Genomic DNA, 18438 nt, shown 5'->3' on the forward strand with positions numbered 1-18438 from the left:
GCAATCCCAAAACATGCAACGCAGTGCACAATCTAGAGAACTTTCAAATCAAATCCCTGCTGCATTTAGACTACACAGGCAGAAACGCATTTAGCTTGTGTAATCAGTAGATCCATTTTTGATTTCCAATGTCCATATCTCAAACTCAATGCCAGGCATCAGATTAAAAGACCGCTTGATCAATCAAACATGACTGAACAAAAGGCCGATGAAATAAAAATTATCCACTTCCATTGCATACCGTACTATCCTCAAACACAAAGTATCAAACAGTCAAATGGAATAGATAGACGATAACTAGATATTCTGAATTAATCCACCAAAACTTAACTTGACTGAAGATGCTAAACTAGAAGGTATTTTAAATAACACAAAAAGAGCAACAACATGGCATCCTCCCAGACAGCCAGAACATGTTCTTCAACGCTTCTTGGACACACCAACAGTCTTACCCCTGCGACCAGTGGTCTTGGTGTGCTGTCCACGCACACGAAGGCCCCAGTAGTGACGCAGACCACGGTGATTCCTGCATAAAGAGAAAGTAGCATGAGTCATGATATTCATATACACTGGACCTTCAAGACAATAGTTCGCTCACACATTTGCATATTAAGCCCACAAAAGAGTAAAACAAGATGGGAACCATCAAAACTTGACTTGAATGTTCAACATTTACCGCATGTATTATTAGTAGATTTTACATTATTGGAGGCATTTAGAAACGTCAAGTCGGAGTACTACATAAACTACTGACCATTATTTGCAATAGCATAGGAACAGACTGTAATATGGATAAATTTTGCAAGTCAAAAGCTGTGGGAGACTTTCTCAAAAGCTGTAATGTACTATTGAAAAGTGTAACCCTGCTTAACCCTCACATCTCTTTTATTATGAAATTTTAACACTCGGGTTAACACAGAAAGAAAAGGACACTATATGGTTACTTCACGAATGCTAAACAGAGGATAATAGACCAAACAGTTTGTATAAAATCTAAGACAGTCTCCTAAAACCCTTATTTCACATCTTACATTAATGTAAACCTATAACAGAATGCAAAAACTTCTCCAGGAGCAGTAATTTTCAGAACACAGATGATTAACAGGATGCAGCAAAGAAAACACCAATTGCCAGAAATTTTCTCATATACCAGAAACTTTCCAGTATCATTCAGTAAAGCGATTAACAGAACCAACAATAATATCAATCTCAAAGCAATAAGTGAAGCAGCAAAGATAAACAAGTAAAGATTCAGACCTGATCTTCTTGAGCCTCTCGAGATCATCCCTGAGCTTCATGTCCAAGGCATTGGCAACAACCTGGGAATATTTACCATCTTTGTAGTCTTTCTTTCTGTTGAGAAACCAGTCAGGAATCTTGAACTGGCGGGGATTTGCCACAATGTGCATCAGGTTCTCAATCTCCTGAGCAGACAGCTCTCCAGCCCTACAAGTAACCAAAAGTTACAAACAACCCAATCAAACCACAATTTTCAACAATAAATCATAGCTGAGCTGATACAATACCTAGTTACGGCGAATCGTATTACAAACTTTACTTTCTATTTTATCTAATATTAAGAATCAAGCTGTACATAGTAGATCAAACTAAACAGATCTAAGAAGCTATTGAAAATCAAATCAGGTGAGAAGGTAAAGAAGGACGAACCTCTTGTTCATGTCGACGTCGGCCTTCTTGCAGACGATGTTAGCGAGACGGCGACCGATACCTTTGATAGAGGTGAGAGCAAACATGATCTTCTGCTTCCCATCGACGTTGGTGTTCATCACACGCAGAATATGCTGGAACTCCTCGTTCGCTACGAGAGACTACAAAAACACCAGAAACAACAACAACAAAAAATCAAAAATCGAAAATGAGATTTCGTAAGGAATTGGATTCCAAGAGAGAAGCGGATGAGATCGGAGGTAGGATTTGGGCGGACCATGGTTGCGGCGGCGGCTTTAGGGTTTGGCTTCTGCGCTCTGGGAGTCTCTGCGTGTGGGTGTGTGCGCCGTTTGGTGAGAGAAGGGGCGAGTGAAGAAGACGATGGCATTTTAAAGGATTCGAGATGATAAAAGCCCAAAACCCTAGCGAGGCTGTTATACGCTGCGGCGCGACCTTACGTCCACGTTTTCCGTTTAGATGAATTGGAGCCGTCAGATCTATTGAACTTGTTTTTGGACCTTTGAACCCTCAAGTCTTCCATAAATAAAATATTAAAATTTTATAATTTTACCTTTTTTTAATTTAAAAAAGAACTCGCACCCAGTATCATTTGGTCTAATGGCATAATCTCATATTAATAAGTGAGAAGTTGTGAGTTCAACTCACGCAATTGTAATTTAACTGATAAAAATAAAGAAATAAATAACTCGCACACTTCATGACTTCACGTTTACATTTTTCAAACAAAATTGTTCTGAAATTTAACGTAATTTTTTAATCACACCTTAAACCTTAAACCTATGATCGCTACTTTAACCTATCTTTAAGCTCTCGCTCTTATCCACATTCATGGATTTTCTCTCTCATAAACTAGTTGATGTTTAAGTGAAAGATTACCAGAGAATATGGTTCGTGCTATGGCTCATATTTCCTCCCTGAAGTTGTTTACTTCTTCATTTGTGATGAACTAGTCCTCATTTGAACGGAGAGTGGTGATAAATGACTTAAAGCTTTCGCTAGTCATCTATTAGTTTAAATTCAAGTTACTCATTTTGGATAGCTTTTGAAAATACATTGGGTGAGTGGGTGACTGGTGGGAGATTCTATTCTACTCAACGCTTATGGTGATACTGATAACTAGAAAATATGTTAGCTTAAGTAATAACCGAACTTACAACGTACATGTGTCTCTATTATCTGTATCATTTGCGTCTAGCATTTTGCACATTCTTCTTCTCTAATAATCACATCAAACACAAATGTCTACACATTAGCATCTATTCATCTAAGCTGGTGAAACTAGTCAATCAGAAAATACATCATTCTAAGTACAAATCAAACGTCGACCACTTAAGATATTTATTTTTTTCGTAAGATAAAATGAAGTCATCAACGATACCAATTTCTGAAGATTATGCACCTACTTTGGTTACTTGTCTAAGTTGAAGACTATTTTGTCCAAACCGCTCGGTCTTTGGGAGGAATTTACCTTGTATTCGGGTCAAAACTGTTAAAATTAAATTAAATTAAATTAAAATTATGTACCGTAAAAAAATATAAAATTAAATGACGATTATATCCTTTGTATCCATAAAAAAATAAAAATTCAGTTTTGGATAAAATCATCGAGCCACGGCTGTAAGATGATAGAAGACACAATTGAGAAGCAGGAAGCTCAGGCACAGTTTATACGAGAAGCATTTCTCATTAAGCGACCAACCGAGCCATCCGAATCTGGGTTCAAACAACAAGTAATGTCTTCTTTTTTTTGAAACAACAAGTAATGTCTTCTTAGTTCTTATGCTTCTACACCTCTCCAGTTCTCAATAGCAACCACCCACATATAGCTATGCTACTCGAAAATATGCCACCAATGCTTGTTCAATCGGTTTGAATTTTGGTAGTTGTGTATTGTGTCAGATTCTGAACTTATCAGTAAGCTTGTGTTTGTGTGATGAAGGTGAAATCTAGTGCGAAAATGGGTGAGAAGCTACTCAAGTGGCTTTAGATCAGTTGTACAAGAATGGCTGTGTCTGTTCATCTTGCACCGAAGCTCTTCCCTCTTGTCATTTCCAGGTCAGGGAAGAATAGATTGAGACCCAATAAAGAGTGTAAGTACCAGTCCTAATTTTTGCAATAGATTTTCATTTCTGTAGAAATTTAATGTGCATTGTCATTTATCCTAGATCAGAATGGAAACTTGTGTAACTTGATATGCTTCTCTGCTGTGACAGATAAAATGCACTCCATGTGTGCCCTACCTTCTCAAGGAGCTTCATCAACTCGCCGACTTGTAGTATATGGGGGTGCTTCTGTCCTTGCGGTTCTAGCCACAAACTATGGGCTAGCGACATTGCCTGTTTTGGCAGACGACAAGTCGAATGGTGAAGAGGAGAAGTATGGAATTTTTGGTGCTATCCAGTCGCTGCTCGAAGCCAAAACAAAAACAAAGTCTGGAAGAGTGTTGCCGAAGGCATATCTGAAGTCTGCAAAAGAAGTTGTGAAGACGCTGCGGGAATCACTGCAGGAAGATCCCAAGGATAATGCTAAGTTTAGACGGACTGCAGATGCAGCAAAGGAATCTATTCGAGAGTACTTGAGCAATTGGAGGGGACAGCCAACGGTGTCTCAAGAGGTGTGTAGCAATATCCTTGTGTAATCAAGGGGATGGAGTTGTTGAATTAGTTCACTGATTACTAACAAATCTCATCTCCTGTGTTCATTTACAGGAATCTTATGTTGAGTTAGAGAAAGCAATAAGATCACTGGCCGGCTTTTACTCAAAGGCAGGACCTTCTGCCCCATTGCCTGCAGAAGTCAAGTCTGAAATATTGAATGATTTGGATACAGCTGAAGAGTTTCTGTGAGACATCACTTGTAATGAGAAACTAACCTCAAGTTTTTGATGCTTGCATGCATTCTTCTAGTCCAAGAACAGACTCGAACCCACTACCATTCCCCATTCATTCAGTGATATTTGTTAAGGGTATTACCACTTTTGCTCCGACTTGTAGATAATCTGAGTACTCCTTATGAGCAGTCATATATGACATGTATACCAGAAAAATTTAGTAGTAGCCAAAGAAAACTTTTCATTCAAGAGGAAGTGAAAAACCATTTGCACCATCAAACCGCGAATAACTTATTGCTGAATTTTAATGTTACATATACAATACACTGTATTAGGGTTTAGTCCTATCAGCCATGTTAGCAATGCTCACATGTGTTTTCAATTTGGCATCTCTGGAACCACTACAAGCCCGCAGATCTGGTCCAAACTTGACTTGTCCTAACATGGCGGAGCTATGACCAAAGATTATTTAGAAACTTATCAGAAATAATCCATCTGCATCTCATTATCATGTGCTTCAAGAACGTGACAGGACACCTTTCGAGCTGCATAAATAGGCTCCACATGTTTAAATCGAGTTCCAAACGCTGTAGTGTAAAAAGAGCATGAAAATAATAGGTTTTTATCAAACCTTGGAATGCTCCCAAGGCGACGTGGATCACATTCTAGTGCTTGTCGAAGAGCCCTTGCAAATGCTTTGAAGGTTGCCTCAATAATATGGTGAGAATTCCTTCCAGAAAGCTGGGGCCAACCAAAATTTAGAAACAACTCTTCTGTCAAAAACTCAAAAATGGAGAAGCGATTGAAAGCCTGCTAGTTGATGAGTTGAATGACAAAAAGTGCTATAAGGTTGATAACATGTCAATTTTCATATTGCAGGAAAAAAAAAATTTGAAGTTGACACAAGTGACCCATGTAGAAACAGAGATGGCAATCCATTCATCAAATTAACTTCATTTGACCATTCTTATTTCTGAATGCTTTAGAATTTCAAAAGCTCTGTACAGTACCTGCCGAATATGAAGCGTCATACCAGAAGTATTCACCAAAGACTGGAAAAAATGTTCCACCAACTACAAAAGGATATTCAAACAATTCATTAGTAGTAATCAACAAAAATCCTCCAAAGCATAGAGAAAAAAAATATACGATTGTTCAGAATATACATGCTTGGTCAGCTTTAAGCTGCTGCAACAATATCTCCTGTTAAGTTGTTTTGTCTTTAAAAAAAAAATAGCTCCAGGAAATTTAGAACTATGTATAGACAGCATATGATATGAGGCAGGAACTTGAAATCTAGGTTTACAGTATAGTACCTGAGTGTCATAGGTACCAACTCTCTGGGTGGGTATCTGTAGATCATATCCCAAATGTGGTCGGCCAGATAAATCCTGCAAAAAAAAAGATAAGCCGCTATAATTATAGAAAATAATTATAGAAAAACCTCTTACTAGATTGATAACTAAGAAATCCAATAAGTATCTTCAGGTTGACCAGACTGCATTGAAGAAGGCATTTCTGTAGGTGATTAATGAGAATGGAGCGCAGAAGAAGATTTACATTGAGGATGGGAAGAATTGTCTTGCTTGCGGCACCTGTTATGCGGAAGCAGCCGACTGGCCCCATGGGTCCCACACACATGGGTCCAATAATGCCGATACTCCCCCCACTTTAGCCACTCGATGGAGAAACGGGTATATGGGGTTTTACACAAAAGGCCTCGACATTAGTGTGTGTGATACCTTTCCTTATAACCCAAGGATGACTCTTTCATGTTTCCGATGTGGGATTCCAAATGGCTCCTATCTAAGCCACACTTTTCCAATAGACACCACTGGCAGGTCTGATACTAACCGTTTCACTCTCTTTACGTTAATTTTCAATGCTAATAAATATCATTGGTTGGTGGTATTAGAGTGAGTAGTTAAGTGAATGACTGTTCTAGCTGTTTAAAGTAAGTTTAATATGAGGTCACAACCACTGATTAAGTTTAGCAATAAAGTGAAATAGCTTGGTCTTCAAGTCTAGGGGTTCCCTTGTTATTGCCAGAACAAGGATATTTTACTACCAACAAGAAAAAAGCTTTTTCTAACTGTTTCAGGATCTCATGTGATTTTTTGATGATCAAGCAATGTCTACTCAACTTATCAATAGTTTTTATATAATTCCTCATGAGGGATTGATCAAAATTCCGAAATCACATAGCTTATGAACTATGAAAAAGTAAGGCATACATTACGTCAAGTGAACCTTTCAGACTAAATAATGCTAGCAGCTTAATTGTGCGACATAATTTTATGAGTCAAAATGAATCATAAGAATCCTACACGGATAGAAGTTTTCAAACTGTCACCTAGTTTCTTTTGTCTTTTGGTCAAGTAACCATGACAAAGTATGCATTTATATAATCCGACAACAGAACATACCAGTGAGACATGAATCCAAGCTTCATCAAGAGGAGCAGAGAAGTCACCAAACCTGTTGATTCCTTTTCTATCACCAAGCGCTTGAAGCAAAGCCTGAAAGCCACAGCAAAACTAGCTTACTCAGAAACACACAACCAGACTCAAAAAAACAAGACTGCTATCCACAGTACCGTTCCAATAGCAAGAGCGACATCTTCATTCGTGTGATGATCATCAATGTGGATGTCACCGGTAGCCCTCACATGCACGTCCAACAACCCATGCGACGCCAGTTGCTACACAAACAAACAAACACACACACAAAACAGCTAAGAATGCTCCTTCAATGACAACTCATCATACCTAGCGCTAGTGCTTCTCTAAACCAAATTCATAATACATTTTTTACCTAATTCAATTCTCAGCCCAATACTAAAGATCCCATTTTTATATCAAAAATATTAATAACATCAAATATCAAACTGTAAAAAAATTAACAAAGCTTAAAAAAAATTACTACTTACATCCAACATATGATCAAGGAAAGGAATCCCAGTATTGGAATCAGCAATTCCAGTGCCGTCAAGGTTTATCTTGACCGATACATTGGTCTCCTTGGTCTCTCTCTTAACCTCCCCAATTCTCGCCCCTAAACAAAAATAAGACCCACCTATTAAGATTCATAAAGATTCCAAATTTGAAACCCAGGTCTAGAAATGAGATTAGGGTTAGGGTTTTTTACCAGAGGCAGTAGGGGAATCGGTGAGAGTGGAGTAGCCATTGTTGGCCGCACAGGGAGTGATGATTCTGTGAGAGTGAGAAGAGTCCATGTGTCTGAGATTCAAGTGGTGCTGCTGCTTGCGTGGGAGATGTGCCCGCCGGGAAGTGGAGAAGGTGAGGAGTCCGGATTTTAGCGGCGGAGATGAGAGTGAAGACGGTGAGCGTAGAACACCGGGTGGGGCTGATACCTCCATTTTTAGTGCCTTCTGTTGTTTTGTTTTGAATGCCCCCTTCTTACTTAGGTCACTAAAACATTCTTTGATTTAGAGGCTAAACCTTTTTTAACTTTTTTTTTTGTTACGAAAAAATTTACCCAAGTTGGCCAAGTACAAGTTTAGAACCTCTCTCTTACAATGATAGATATAATATGAAAGAGCAACTCGGCTAAGTTGGGATTGAACTGGAATGAGAATGAGGCTCCAAGTTAGTAATTGAAGCAATGAATGGACAAATTGATCCGCCTTAGAGATTGATCCAATTTGTTTAAGATGTTGGAAACTACATTTGATTTTTATCTGCTTCAAATATGTATTTTCGTGAAGCTAATTTTGTGACCGATATTTTTGTTAGTATTGATCATTCTAGTGATTTCTTTTTGTATTGGAATGATAAAATTCTTAGTAAAACGTAACCAAAGAGTTTTGCAGACTACAAAAAGGCCTTAAAGAGGGGATGTGGTAGCATCCCACTCCCATTAACCACTATAAAAGAGTCAGATTCAACCATAATATGGGTAACATTATGTTCTACGGAATTTTCAAACCAATACACAGTGCCATAGTGCAGCCACAAGTATTTCTCCTAATTGGCAGAAAAAACTACATAGGGCATCCTCTTCTAAAACCTTCACGGGAGTTGTCTACAATATCTTTAACGAGAGTTTATTTTTCATGAAATACTATGAACTCTATTAAGTTAGAGACATGACAACTGTTGTGAGATTTCCAGTAAATTCGTGAATTAAGAGTAATTCGATGTTGTGAAAGTTGATCAAATAAGAGGCAGATGTGCTGATGATAAGTTTCCCTACCACCAAGTCACCAACTATGATCGGACGATGTGTTCAATGGTTGATATTTTTTATCTTCCCGTTAGACATGATCTTCTTTAACTTCTCCGACTTAACGTGTGCTCCTCCAACTCAAACCTAGTCGGAGATGTTGCTAAATGTTTAGTTATAGGGACACAATGAAAAATCTGTTCAAATTTTTAGCTAAATCTTGACGAAAATATCCCAATTTTAAAACAAAAAGATTGACACTCTTGTCTTTGCATTTGCAGAAATTTACTGTGGCTATTACAAACGAAGTTTCATTATCCCAACAAGAAAATAATATAGATCATCAAGGACATCAGACCTTATCCCAAGACTCTTGACGCCCCGGACACCATGTTCTTCCACCTCCTGGATATCATGACGGCAATGGCTGCAACTCTGAACCTCCGATTAACCAAACCATACGGTTCTTCCACCTCAACTCTCTGAAATCCCTGCCGACGCTGCAGTCGGAGAAGCACGCCGTAGAGGTAAGGGACTATGCCTGTGTAAGTATCCATGGCCTCTCTCTTCATTTCCACGATCGATGGAAATGCAAAACCTGAACAAGCTTTTTATATGACTGGATCCCATAGGGACCCTTGTGTTTGATGCAAACACGTCTAGTGGAAGTGGATGCCATGACTATAAGGCATTAAACGACAACTAAATGCTTGCTGGCTAAAATTAGGAAGGCATCAGCGTTATGGAGGGGGCTTCATCTAATATTACACAACAATGCCTAAACAGGGCAATAGTTTGAGATATCTGGGTGACTAGTTCAACTATATCGAATAATAAACAAAACTTAATGAGCTCGAAAGTAATGAGAACAGTCATATACACAGAAATGCTCCTCCAATCTTATACGTAATTTGATTCTTAGTCCAATAAATCTACAAAACTAATGAGCGCTTTGGAAATCTAATGAGAAACTCACACAAATGCATGGAAGAACTATTTCAAGTGGCAGAACGCTCTTCCCATTGCCGATCCAGATCGACTTATCATGTACATACCATTACCACAGATGATCAAGCTCCAAACTGATCTGAGCTGCAGAACTAGACTAGGGAATTCACTGCTTCCTAACCAGTTGAACAATCAAAATTGTGGTCGAGATTCATCTTTAATGCTGCTCAGACAGTCGAAGCAAAGGTTCTAATAACCTAAAAACCACCAAATGACGAGCTAACAATGGAGAAATTCCAATCGTCACCTTAAGCTCTCTATACGGAGAACAGAATGAGGTAGCATCAGTACCTAGGACTTTCAAGGTGGCATTTCACAGGAGCAACTTCACTTAATTGTACATGACAGAATCCTAGATGCAACAAAGGCACAGCTTGCAACTTCCAGGATAAAAATAAATCTCAAGGTCCAGTTAAGTCGGATATAGTACCTTAAAATCATACTGAGAATAAGGTGAAAGGCTAGGATTTCTGTAGTTGTAACACCACTTATTCACCCAATCCGAATCAGAGCATACACCCTTTGCTCCAGGCCTCCAGTGGCCTGCAAAATTGTGAACACAACAAGGCGTCCCCGCATTGGAAGAGAACATTTTCGGACTGGCATAAAAAATAAGCAGCAATATCAAACAGAACCAGATTCATCCCTCCCAGAATCAGTGACAGAGCCATCACTAGATGCTTTAGGGATGCTCTTTTCACAGTGCATTGTATCAGAAGCAATTTCTGGAGCAATGAACGATTGTTTCTCAGTCTCGCAGAAACTGGAATTTGGATTTCCATTAACTTCCTCCCTGTTCCCCGCAAACGTTTCTCCTGAAGGAATGGGCTCAACAGAGGCCCTGTCAACATTCTCTTCATGGGAATTATCTGAAGCACTCTCTTTCAAGCACTTCGAAGAATTATCCAGAAATGTTTTTATTCCCACCATTTTATCATCGTTAGTATCCGGTGAAGACTGACATTTCGCATCCAAGGTGCACTCAACTAACTTGGAACCTTGATCAGAGTCAGATGGAGTCCCCTCGGTTGAAGGCTGAACGTTGAGCTCATGGAAAGCATTCAGTGAACCACCACTCAACATGGAAATATTGTTTAGCGAAGCATCAGGACTCTCAGATGTAGACTGGATATTATCTACTATGGGAGAATCTGCCACAGGTTGATTTTCTGTCTCTAGAGCTTCATGTCTTGTACCAGGGGAAGAAGTGTGTTTCACTTCAGAAGTGTGTTCAGTTATCTCGGCACCTGAACTACAGTCAAAAGATGGATTCCCCTTGGTTGAATCCGAAACCTTAAGTTCAAGAAAAGCGGCATCTGATGAGCTACTAGTCAACATGGAAGTATTATTTAATGAAGCACCAGGGCACTGAGAGGTGGACTGTATATTATCTTCAACAGGAGAATCTAGTATTGTTTCATTTCCAATCTCTAGAGCTTCATCGACTGTATTAGAGGGTGGCTGGCATTTTGCTTCAGCATCTAACTTGGCAACTAAATCGGAGTCAGAAGATGGAGTCCCCTTGGCTGGAACCTGAGAAGTATTATTTAATGAGGCACCAGGACACTGCAAGGTAAACAAGACATTATCTTCCACTGGTGCTGTCTCTACAGCTTCAGAGCTTCTGTCAGGGGAATTTGCTTCACAACCATATTGAGCTAACTTAGCACCTGAATCAGAGTCAGCGGACAGAGTCCCCTTGATCAAAATCTGATTGTTATGTTCATGAGAAGCATCTAACGAACCACCATTCAACACGGAAGTATCATTTGAAGCAACAGGACACTTGGAATCACACTGCATATTATCTTCAACCGGAGACTCCAGCAGTGGTTTAGTTCCTATCTCAAGAACTTCATTGCTTGTATTAGGAGCACATTTCCTGTCAGAAGTAGATCCAGCTAATTGGTCCCCGGTAGGAGACTCAGAAGACATACTCCTTCCAGTTGACTCTAAATTTTTGAGTTCATCAGAAGCATCTAAAGAGCCACTCATCACAGGAGTATCATTTAAGGAGACACCTAGACACTGAGAACCAGAATCCACATCAGTAGCTTCATCTACAGTTTCACCGATATGAAGCAAACCGACTCCATCACTCCTGTGAGGATCAAGGCTAGCTGGAGAACCAGTATCAGATTTACCACTGCCTCCAGGCTTTATACATTCCTTGCCTATGCCTTCCATTTTCTTTAAACCTATTGCAAGATAAAAATTGAAGGTACAAAAAGTAAAGTCAGACAGGCAATTTTCATGACAAATTCAAGCAATAATACACCTTTGAATAGAACCTGTGCTACCTGTCATGCTCGTCTCATTTTCTTTGTCCACCAGCAGCTTCTGTAGCATGTCTATACCAGGGAAGACTAACATATTGATTGACCTCACTTCTTGCTTGAATGATTCCTCAAGAGGAACAAAGCCAAAAACACCTGTCCATGTATGCAAGAGTTCCGCAATTGCAGGGATAACCAACTTCTCAACCTTCAGGGAGCAGAGAGCCTTCAAAATAGAAAGGAGAACAATCATTGGCATACAAGTATAGCAAAAGCCCACTCAAGGGAAAACAATTTTATCATTTAAACATTTTTTCATGCATATAAAATAATCAGCAATGGAAAATTCTCATAGCTTTACCGATTCAATGGCGTTGAAAAGCCTCCGACACATCCCTTGTCGCCTGTATATGTGGCGAGTACCAATGAATGGCATCTCTGCTAACTTTGTACCATGAAACCTAAACAGAAAGTAGAATACATAATTGTGAGAATTTGTTTGGTGATCTTGAAACAATTCAGAAGGAACAATTGCCTCATGCAAAAACATAGTTTGGTAAAGAATGTAATGGTCTCACTTATTGTCAGTTTGACATGCGAACTCATATACATCCACAGTACTTTTAGGGCAATAATCAACAACAAACTTATCATATAGCATTTTACCAAAGTTAAAAAAGAATATATGCTGCTTTAAAAGTGATATATGAAGTTGTGGAATTTTTTGTTTTAATGGAGCTTCAACAACTAATGAAATGATACCCATCAAATATGACTCATTCCAACCATTACATTCAAACATGAAAGCATAGCCATCTAAATGAGCATATATACCTGAGAGAAGCTGCAGAAACTATTTCATCACCTTTCTCCAAAATTGCAGCGTAGAAGCCACTGTAGTTCAGCCGATTGAAGTTTGATCTAAGTAAAAGGGAAATGAAATAACTCATTAGTTGAAACAACATAGCCTAATAGCAACTTTCAAAAATAAAAAATAAATAATTCAACAGTCAAAAAGAAAATTAAAAATCATGTGATATGGTACTTCTAGGAAAGCCAGCTGATTATTATAGCAAACATAACATGCCAGAAGCATACACTGATCTTGTCTCTCATAGCCAAAAGAACCAGAAAGATACTTATCTAGAATTATATATTTAAACCTCTTAAGGTGGCGTGCCAAAGTGCAGATGAGATAATAAGGTCATATCAATAATATTACGAACTATAGAGGCACACTTTCTAAGTCGTCAACAAAATCAACAATGATACTGGAGATCAGCACTTACCCACAATTATATAGAACATTATGAATTAAATTGATCCCACTCCTTCTGTCAACAATAGGCAAAAAGCATTCGTCCATAACAGTCAACGCAACAGCAAGCTTTGAATTGCATTCAACCCTCAAAGGAAATCCTCTATCTACATCTGTTCTCTTAACAAGAGACCATGTATATCCTGCTTCTAGTTCATGTTTGACCCCAAGACATCTCTGCAAACTCTCAAAGAGCTATACAAAGGAGAAAAATAAATTTAATTCAGTACTCTGCTCTGAAGAGCTGATGTTACAAATTAAAGAAAGTCACAGGGGACGAGAAATACCATTACCACAGCTATAAAAGAACATGAGATCTTCCATACCAGAAACAAATATATAACTAACGACTTTGATTTACATTATCCGAACATGCAGGCCATAGGAACATGAAATATCATAAACTTTGTTTACTAATTGTTTGTAATTTTATTTTCTATATTGCCTTCATATTGTCACCATATTTAAACTAACTGATCCCCCCCCCCCCCCCCTCTTTCCCATGGGAAGGATTATGGGTTTGTCCATATTACACGGCAGAAATACGGTCGTTCGGAATCTTGAGATTTTTAGTTAACAATCAATTTGAACTTTTTCAAAGTAACAGTTGAAAACGCAGATTTGTTCATTTTTTTGTCTTATAAGCATAGCCGATGAAGAATGAAAGACTAAGTATAATAGATAATAATATCAAATCCAACGAAAACTCGTTATGTATGGTTAAACCGTAATACACACACCCAAATCAAGGTAACAAAATGCTGAAAACTCAAAAATGATACCTCTCTACACTTCTGCCCACAAAAGGAAGAGCCTAAACTATTGGAATCAGCAGGACCAGCATCCATCTCCTGACTGCATGATACGTGACCTACAAAAGCAGAAAATTATCTTTCAAGCTGTGCATCTGAGTTGAAATGGTAAGAAAGCATATATGCAGGTTCCAAAAACTTCTTAAGCACGGAAGCAGATGAGTACATTTCTTTCCACAGAGACTACAAGCCAGTAGTGCAGAAACAGTTGTCTCATCCTCTTCAGCAACATTCTCACTAGCTATTCCACAAACTTTGCAAACACAATTTGGGCAGTGCCAATCACCTGGAGGAAGCATCTGCAATGAAAAATATATATAAGCACCTAACCATATGAGTAAAAATCAGAACTCAGCTACAGATAGCGCCAGAAAATAAGCAAGATAACTCAACAAACAATAATACTTGATATGTACCAACTTTTTTAGGTCCACATATGTGCGTGAACTGAACTTTTAGCAAGAATTTTTTTTTTTCCAAAATGTATATAAACTATAATAATGAATGTAAAAGATTCTATACTGCACATAAAGCTCAATCAGATCTGTAAAGTAATCTAAGCAGAGCTGCATATCTCACTTTAAAGTATTTAAGGTTTAAAAACTCTTCATAAAACAAACCATTAGGAGCTATCTCAGATCATTCAACTTCTCTCTCCCATCACCCTCTTTCTCATGATAGAACAAACTTATAAAGACATGATTGGTTTGCATCACACACCACAGTCACCAACTCACCATTGAGACTCACAATTAATACATCAAATTTACAGCAAGTTCCCCAAAGCCCAAAGTGCCAAGACTTGCATACACTCAACGGATTTCCCAGACGCAAAGACACAAACCCCATTCCAGTTCAAAATTACCACTATTGCATCTCTGGACTTAATAATAGCCTAGGTGGAGGAACAACAACAAAATATCTCCAAAGAGGAACAACTGACAAAACCATTCACAGAACTATATGCTGTGCCATGAGAAAATAAAAGTAACATACCTGTATGTTCAAGCAGCTCTGATGAAATGTTGAAGGACAGCCATCACAACAGATCAAATCCCCACCATCTCCACAGAGGCCACAGGTATCATCATCGGGATCATCACCGTCTACTTGTACAGAGTGGAAACCAATGCGGTCAATATCCTCTTGTCTATTCCATGCATCTATTTGACATTGCAGAAGGGAAACCCCAGAGTCCAAGCATATATTTTGAAATGGCTGGCGCAATTTGCTCCCTGCATGAATCTCAAATTTCGAGACTGTGAGGATCTTACTACAGCAACCACAGTGAATGCCATCTCTTGTAATCCAACCCTCCAGCATTACTTTAGTTCTTCTCCGATTCATATACTGCACCTTTTGGCTCAATTGCACAGTTCCTGTATCAATCAGCCAGGAAAGCAATGTTCGTTTTCCAGTATATGGAACAAAGCCATCATTTTCCGAGTTAAGCGCCTTGTTAGAACCACGAACCAACAAAGTACATCTACCAAGCTTTCTACTTTTCCTTCCGTGAGGCATATGAGAACTAGATCCAGATGATGGTTTTTCAACAGTGCCAGGTAAATGTTGAGAGGAACTCTGAGCATTTGAATCGAAACCATTTTCATACATTCTACCCTTGAATGACTTACCACCTTGCTTCAGGTAGGAGCTTAGTTTTTCCTCATAACTAACACTGTCCATGCTCTCTGGATCATGCTTGGACGTTCTAGATTTTTTCATACGGGCTCCTTTTGCATTATCACTGTCACTGTCAGCTCTTTGCTGCTTCCTTTTCATTTCTTTCTCCATCTTCTTTCGAGTTTTCCTGGTTAACTGACTGAGTACGTCATCCGTTATAGGTGCAAGTGAAGAACCATCCCCAATACGTCTAGCCTCATTTTCTTCATTTGTTTGCTTTTGAAGAGCGTCATAAGCCTTAATGATGGACCAGTAAGCTGTACCTGATGGGTTAATGTACACAGCATCCAGGTAGTCTCTGTTCCTTCTAGGCCTATAATCAATGGTCCAGCCTGCATTCAGAAGCATCTCCCTTATACGTTCACGCAGTTTCTGCTTCTCTGTGCCACTACCACGTTTAAGTTTGACTTCTTTATTTTTGGCTGGAGGGCTCTTTTCAGATGAAGGACCATCTTCAACTTTGAAACCTGCCCTCTTCATAGGTTTAGAGGCTTCGGCACTCTTTGCTCCTAGCTTCAAAGAAGTATCACTGTCTTCTGAATCCCAGTCAGAGCTCTTGCTGCTCTTAATGGGCAATGATTTTCGCAAATTCATATGGCTTTTCTCTGTCCTAGCAGCCAAAACTGGTTTCTCAAGAGGCTTTGGTTCAGCAAAAAATGGAGGGATGATTGCATTCTTCTTAGGGATATCTTCACTTCTCGGAGCTTTTCTATGCTCTTCAGCTTTTGGAAAAATATATGTCCCTAGTGGCCCAGGCACATTGTTCTTCTTCTTCACCATCACCTTCAAAACACCATTCTTACCCTGAACCCTAATAGGTTCATCCGAAACACCCACAAACTTGTCTCTCGCTAACGGCAGCTGACCTCCATCACCATATATACCCCTATCTCCCCGGCCCAAACTCCCTGTCCTCTCATGATACAAGCTCTTCCTCTTGTCAACAAGATGCCTACTCGAACCAGTCTCAAACTCCCTCTTGATCCCACTCCGTGGCACCTGCATGGCAGATCCCCCATACCTCCTCTCCCCAAACTCAACTCCAATAACCCCATCCCCGAACCGGCTCCTCCTCACCGTCTGCCCCTCAACCCCATCATACTCATTAAACTCAAACACCTCCAAATTAGTCCTTCCCCCCATCAAACCCTCCTCATTCCGCCGCACACTCTCCGCCCTATCCCTCTTCCCACTCCCTTCCGCAATGCCCTTCTCCAATGCATTACAAACCCGAACCGTCTCCGGCCCCACCTTCCTCCTCGGCGGCATCAACAGCTCATCACTCGACCCCGAATCACTCATCACCAGCCTCGACCTCTTCTTCTCCTTCTTCGATTCGAAAACCTTCCTCGAACCCGAACCACCTCCACCACCGCCGCCGCCGCCACTGATCGCATCCGGCTTCTTCCTCACAATCAAACACCCCGAGGAATTCCGATTCTTCACCAACACCCCAGACGGACCTACAGATCTCACTCCTTCGTCCATCTAACCCCTTCAATTCATCCCCAAATTCACCAAATCGGACGCCTTATAAACCCTAACCCTCCCGAAACCTACCAGATCTGACGCTACGCAAATCCTAAGTGCTCGTGTATCAAAAACGACGCCGTACGGCGAAAGCTAAGGCTTCACGAAAATCTTACCTCGCCGGAAACAGCCTCCGCGATTCCGATCGCCGCCGACGCAATTCCCCGAATCGCCAAGAGAGAGAGAGAAAAGAGAAAGAGAGAGATGGGTTAGGTCTGGATTTGTGCGTGTGTATGTTAGTATTTATGAAATTGGGCACTTTGTAAATACCAGAAACAGAGAACCCATTCCAGGCTCTCTCTCTCTTCTCTCTCTTTCTGTATTTATATTTCTTTTTCCCTTTTTTTCTTTTCTGGGTTTTTCGGTTTTATTTTCCAGATTTTTCCCTCCAAATCTGATTGCGCGAGGGGTGCTTTGACGGCAGTGATGGGTGACACGTCGGATGGAAGCGGGTCCGGATTGTCACGTGGCGGAATCTGGAGGAGGTTGTAAGGCTTGGATTTTTTTTTTACGGAGTGGTAGTGTCAGATTGTTGTGTGTACTTGGCTTTAATGTTTTGGATTCTCCGATGCGTGTCAAGGATTAACGTTTTGGTCAGACCAATGATGTAATCGCTACGCGAGTGTCCGAGTGCGCGTGGGGCTGTTTTGTTACGATAATGGTGAGCTACGCCAAGAGCATGTTCACCCGTTGACAATGTTTTTAAAAACACTAGGCGTTAGTCTTGTGGACAGCCGGCGCCTAGCGTCTAGAGGATTAATCGGACGTCTAGACGGCGCCTAAGCGGTTTTTTATTTTCAATATTTTTAATTATTTTTATCACACAAAAGTAATAAATAATTGATTATTATGTCTTATTATTAATTACTTTAATTAAAAGAGGATAAGATTTAAAAATAAATAAAAATGATGACAACAATAACTAATTAAATGTAAAACAAAAGGTATTTGAGGGGTTCCCTTTAACCTAAACATGTATACATGATATCCATATCCTTCTGCCGTTATTCTTTTTCTCTACTATGGTCTATTCTTTTCTTCTCCATAAAGCCCAGATCTGAAAGCAGAAACCCATATTGATTTACCATCAATCTCTCTCTCTCTCTC

At 39.7% G+C, this 18438-nt stretch overlaps 4 protein-coding genes across 4 annotated transcripts; 1 reads left to right on the top strand and 3 right to left on the bottom strand.

Moving 5' to 3' along the window:
• Positions 1 to 213: 213 nt before the first annotated feature.
• Positions 214 to 2045, bottom strand: LOC101305944 (40S ribosomal protein S18-like). The gene is made up of 4 exons (XM_004299072.1): positions 1946 to 2045; positions 1669 to 1829; positions 1258 to 1446; positions 214 to 526 (listed from the first exon to the last, which is right to left on the bottom strand). The coding sequence occupies exons 1-4, from the start codon at positions 1946 to 1948 to the stop codon at positions 421 to 423; spliced, it is 459 nt and encodes a 152-aa protein (XP_004299120.1). The 5' UTR covers positions 1949 to 2045; the 3' UTR covers positions 214 to 420.
• A 1271-nt stretch (positions 2046 to 3316) lies between these two features.
• On the top strand, positions 3317 to 4748 carry LOC101306526. The gene is made up of 4 exons (XM_004299074.1): positions 3317 to 3419; positions 3629 to 3779; positions 3903 to 4303; positions 4398 to 4748. The coding sequence occupies exons 2-4, from the start codon at positions 3692 to 3694 to the stop codon at positions 4533 to 4535; spliced, it is 627 nt and encodes a 208-aa protein (XP_004299122.1). The 5' UTR covers positions 3317 to 3419; positions 3629 to 3691; the 3' UTR covers positions 4536 to 4748.
• On the bottom strand, positions 4744 to 7943 carry LOC101306235 (imidazoleglycerol-phosphate dehydratase 2-like). Its single transcript, XM_004299073.1, has 8 exons — positions 7667 to 7943; positions 7449 to 7573; positions 7116 to 7220; positions 6946 to 7038; positions 5836 to 5910; positions 5530 to 5592; positions 5151 to 5260; positions 4744 to 5064 (listed from the first exon to the last, which is right to left on the bottom strand). The coding sequence occupies exons 1-8, from the start codon at positions 7896 to 7898 to the stop codon at positions 5037 to 5039; spliced, it is 831 nt and encodes a 276-aa protein (XP_004299121.1). The 5' UTR covers positions 7899 to 7943; the 3' UTR covers positions 4744 to 5036.
• Positions 7944 to 8924: 981 nt separating this feature from the next.
• Positions 8925 to 17289, bottom strand: LOC101304974. Its single transcript, XM_004300950.1, has 8 exons — positions 15115 to 17289; positions 14285 to 14417; positions 14089 to 14177; positions 13278 to 13501; positions 12823 to 12909; positions 12350 to 12449; positions 12013 to 12214; positions 8925 to 11910 (listed from the first exon to the last, which is right to left on the bottom strand). Exons 1-8 carry the CDS (start codon positions 17287 to 17289, stop codon positions 10337 to 10339), a joined length of 4584 nt encoding a protein of 1527 aa, XP_004300998.1. The 3' UTR covers positions 8925 to 10336.
• Positions 17290 to 18438: the final 1149 nt, after the last annotated feature.

This window comes from Fragaria vesca, linkage group LG5, assembly GCF_000184155.1.
Source record: "Fragaria vesca subsp. vesca linkage group LG5, FraVesHawaii_1.0, whole genome shotgun sequence".
Lineage (NCBI taxonomy): Eukaryota > Viridiplantae > Streptophyta > Magnoliopsida > Rosales > Rosaceae > Fragaria > Fragaria vesca.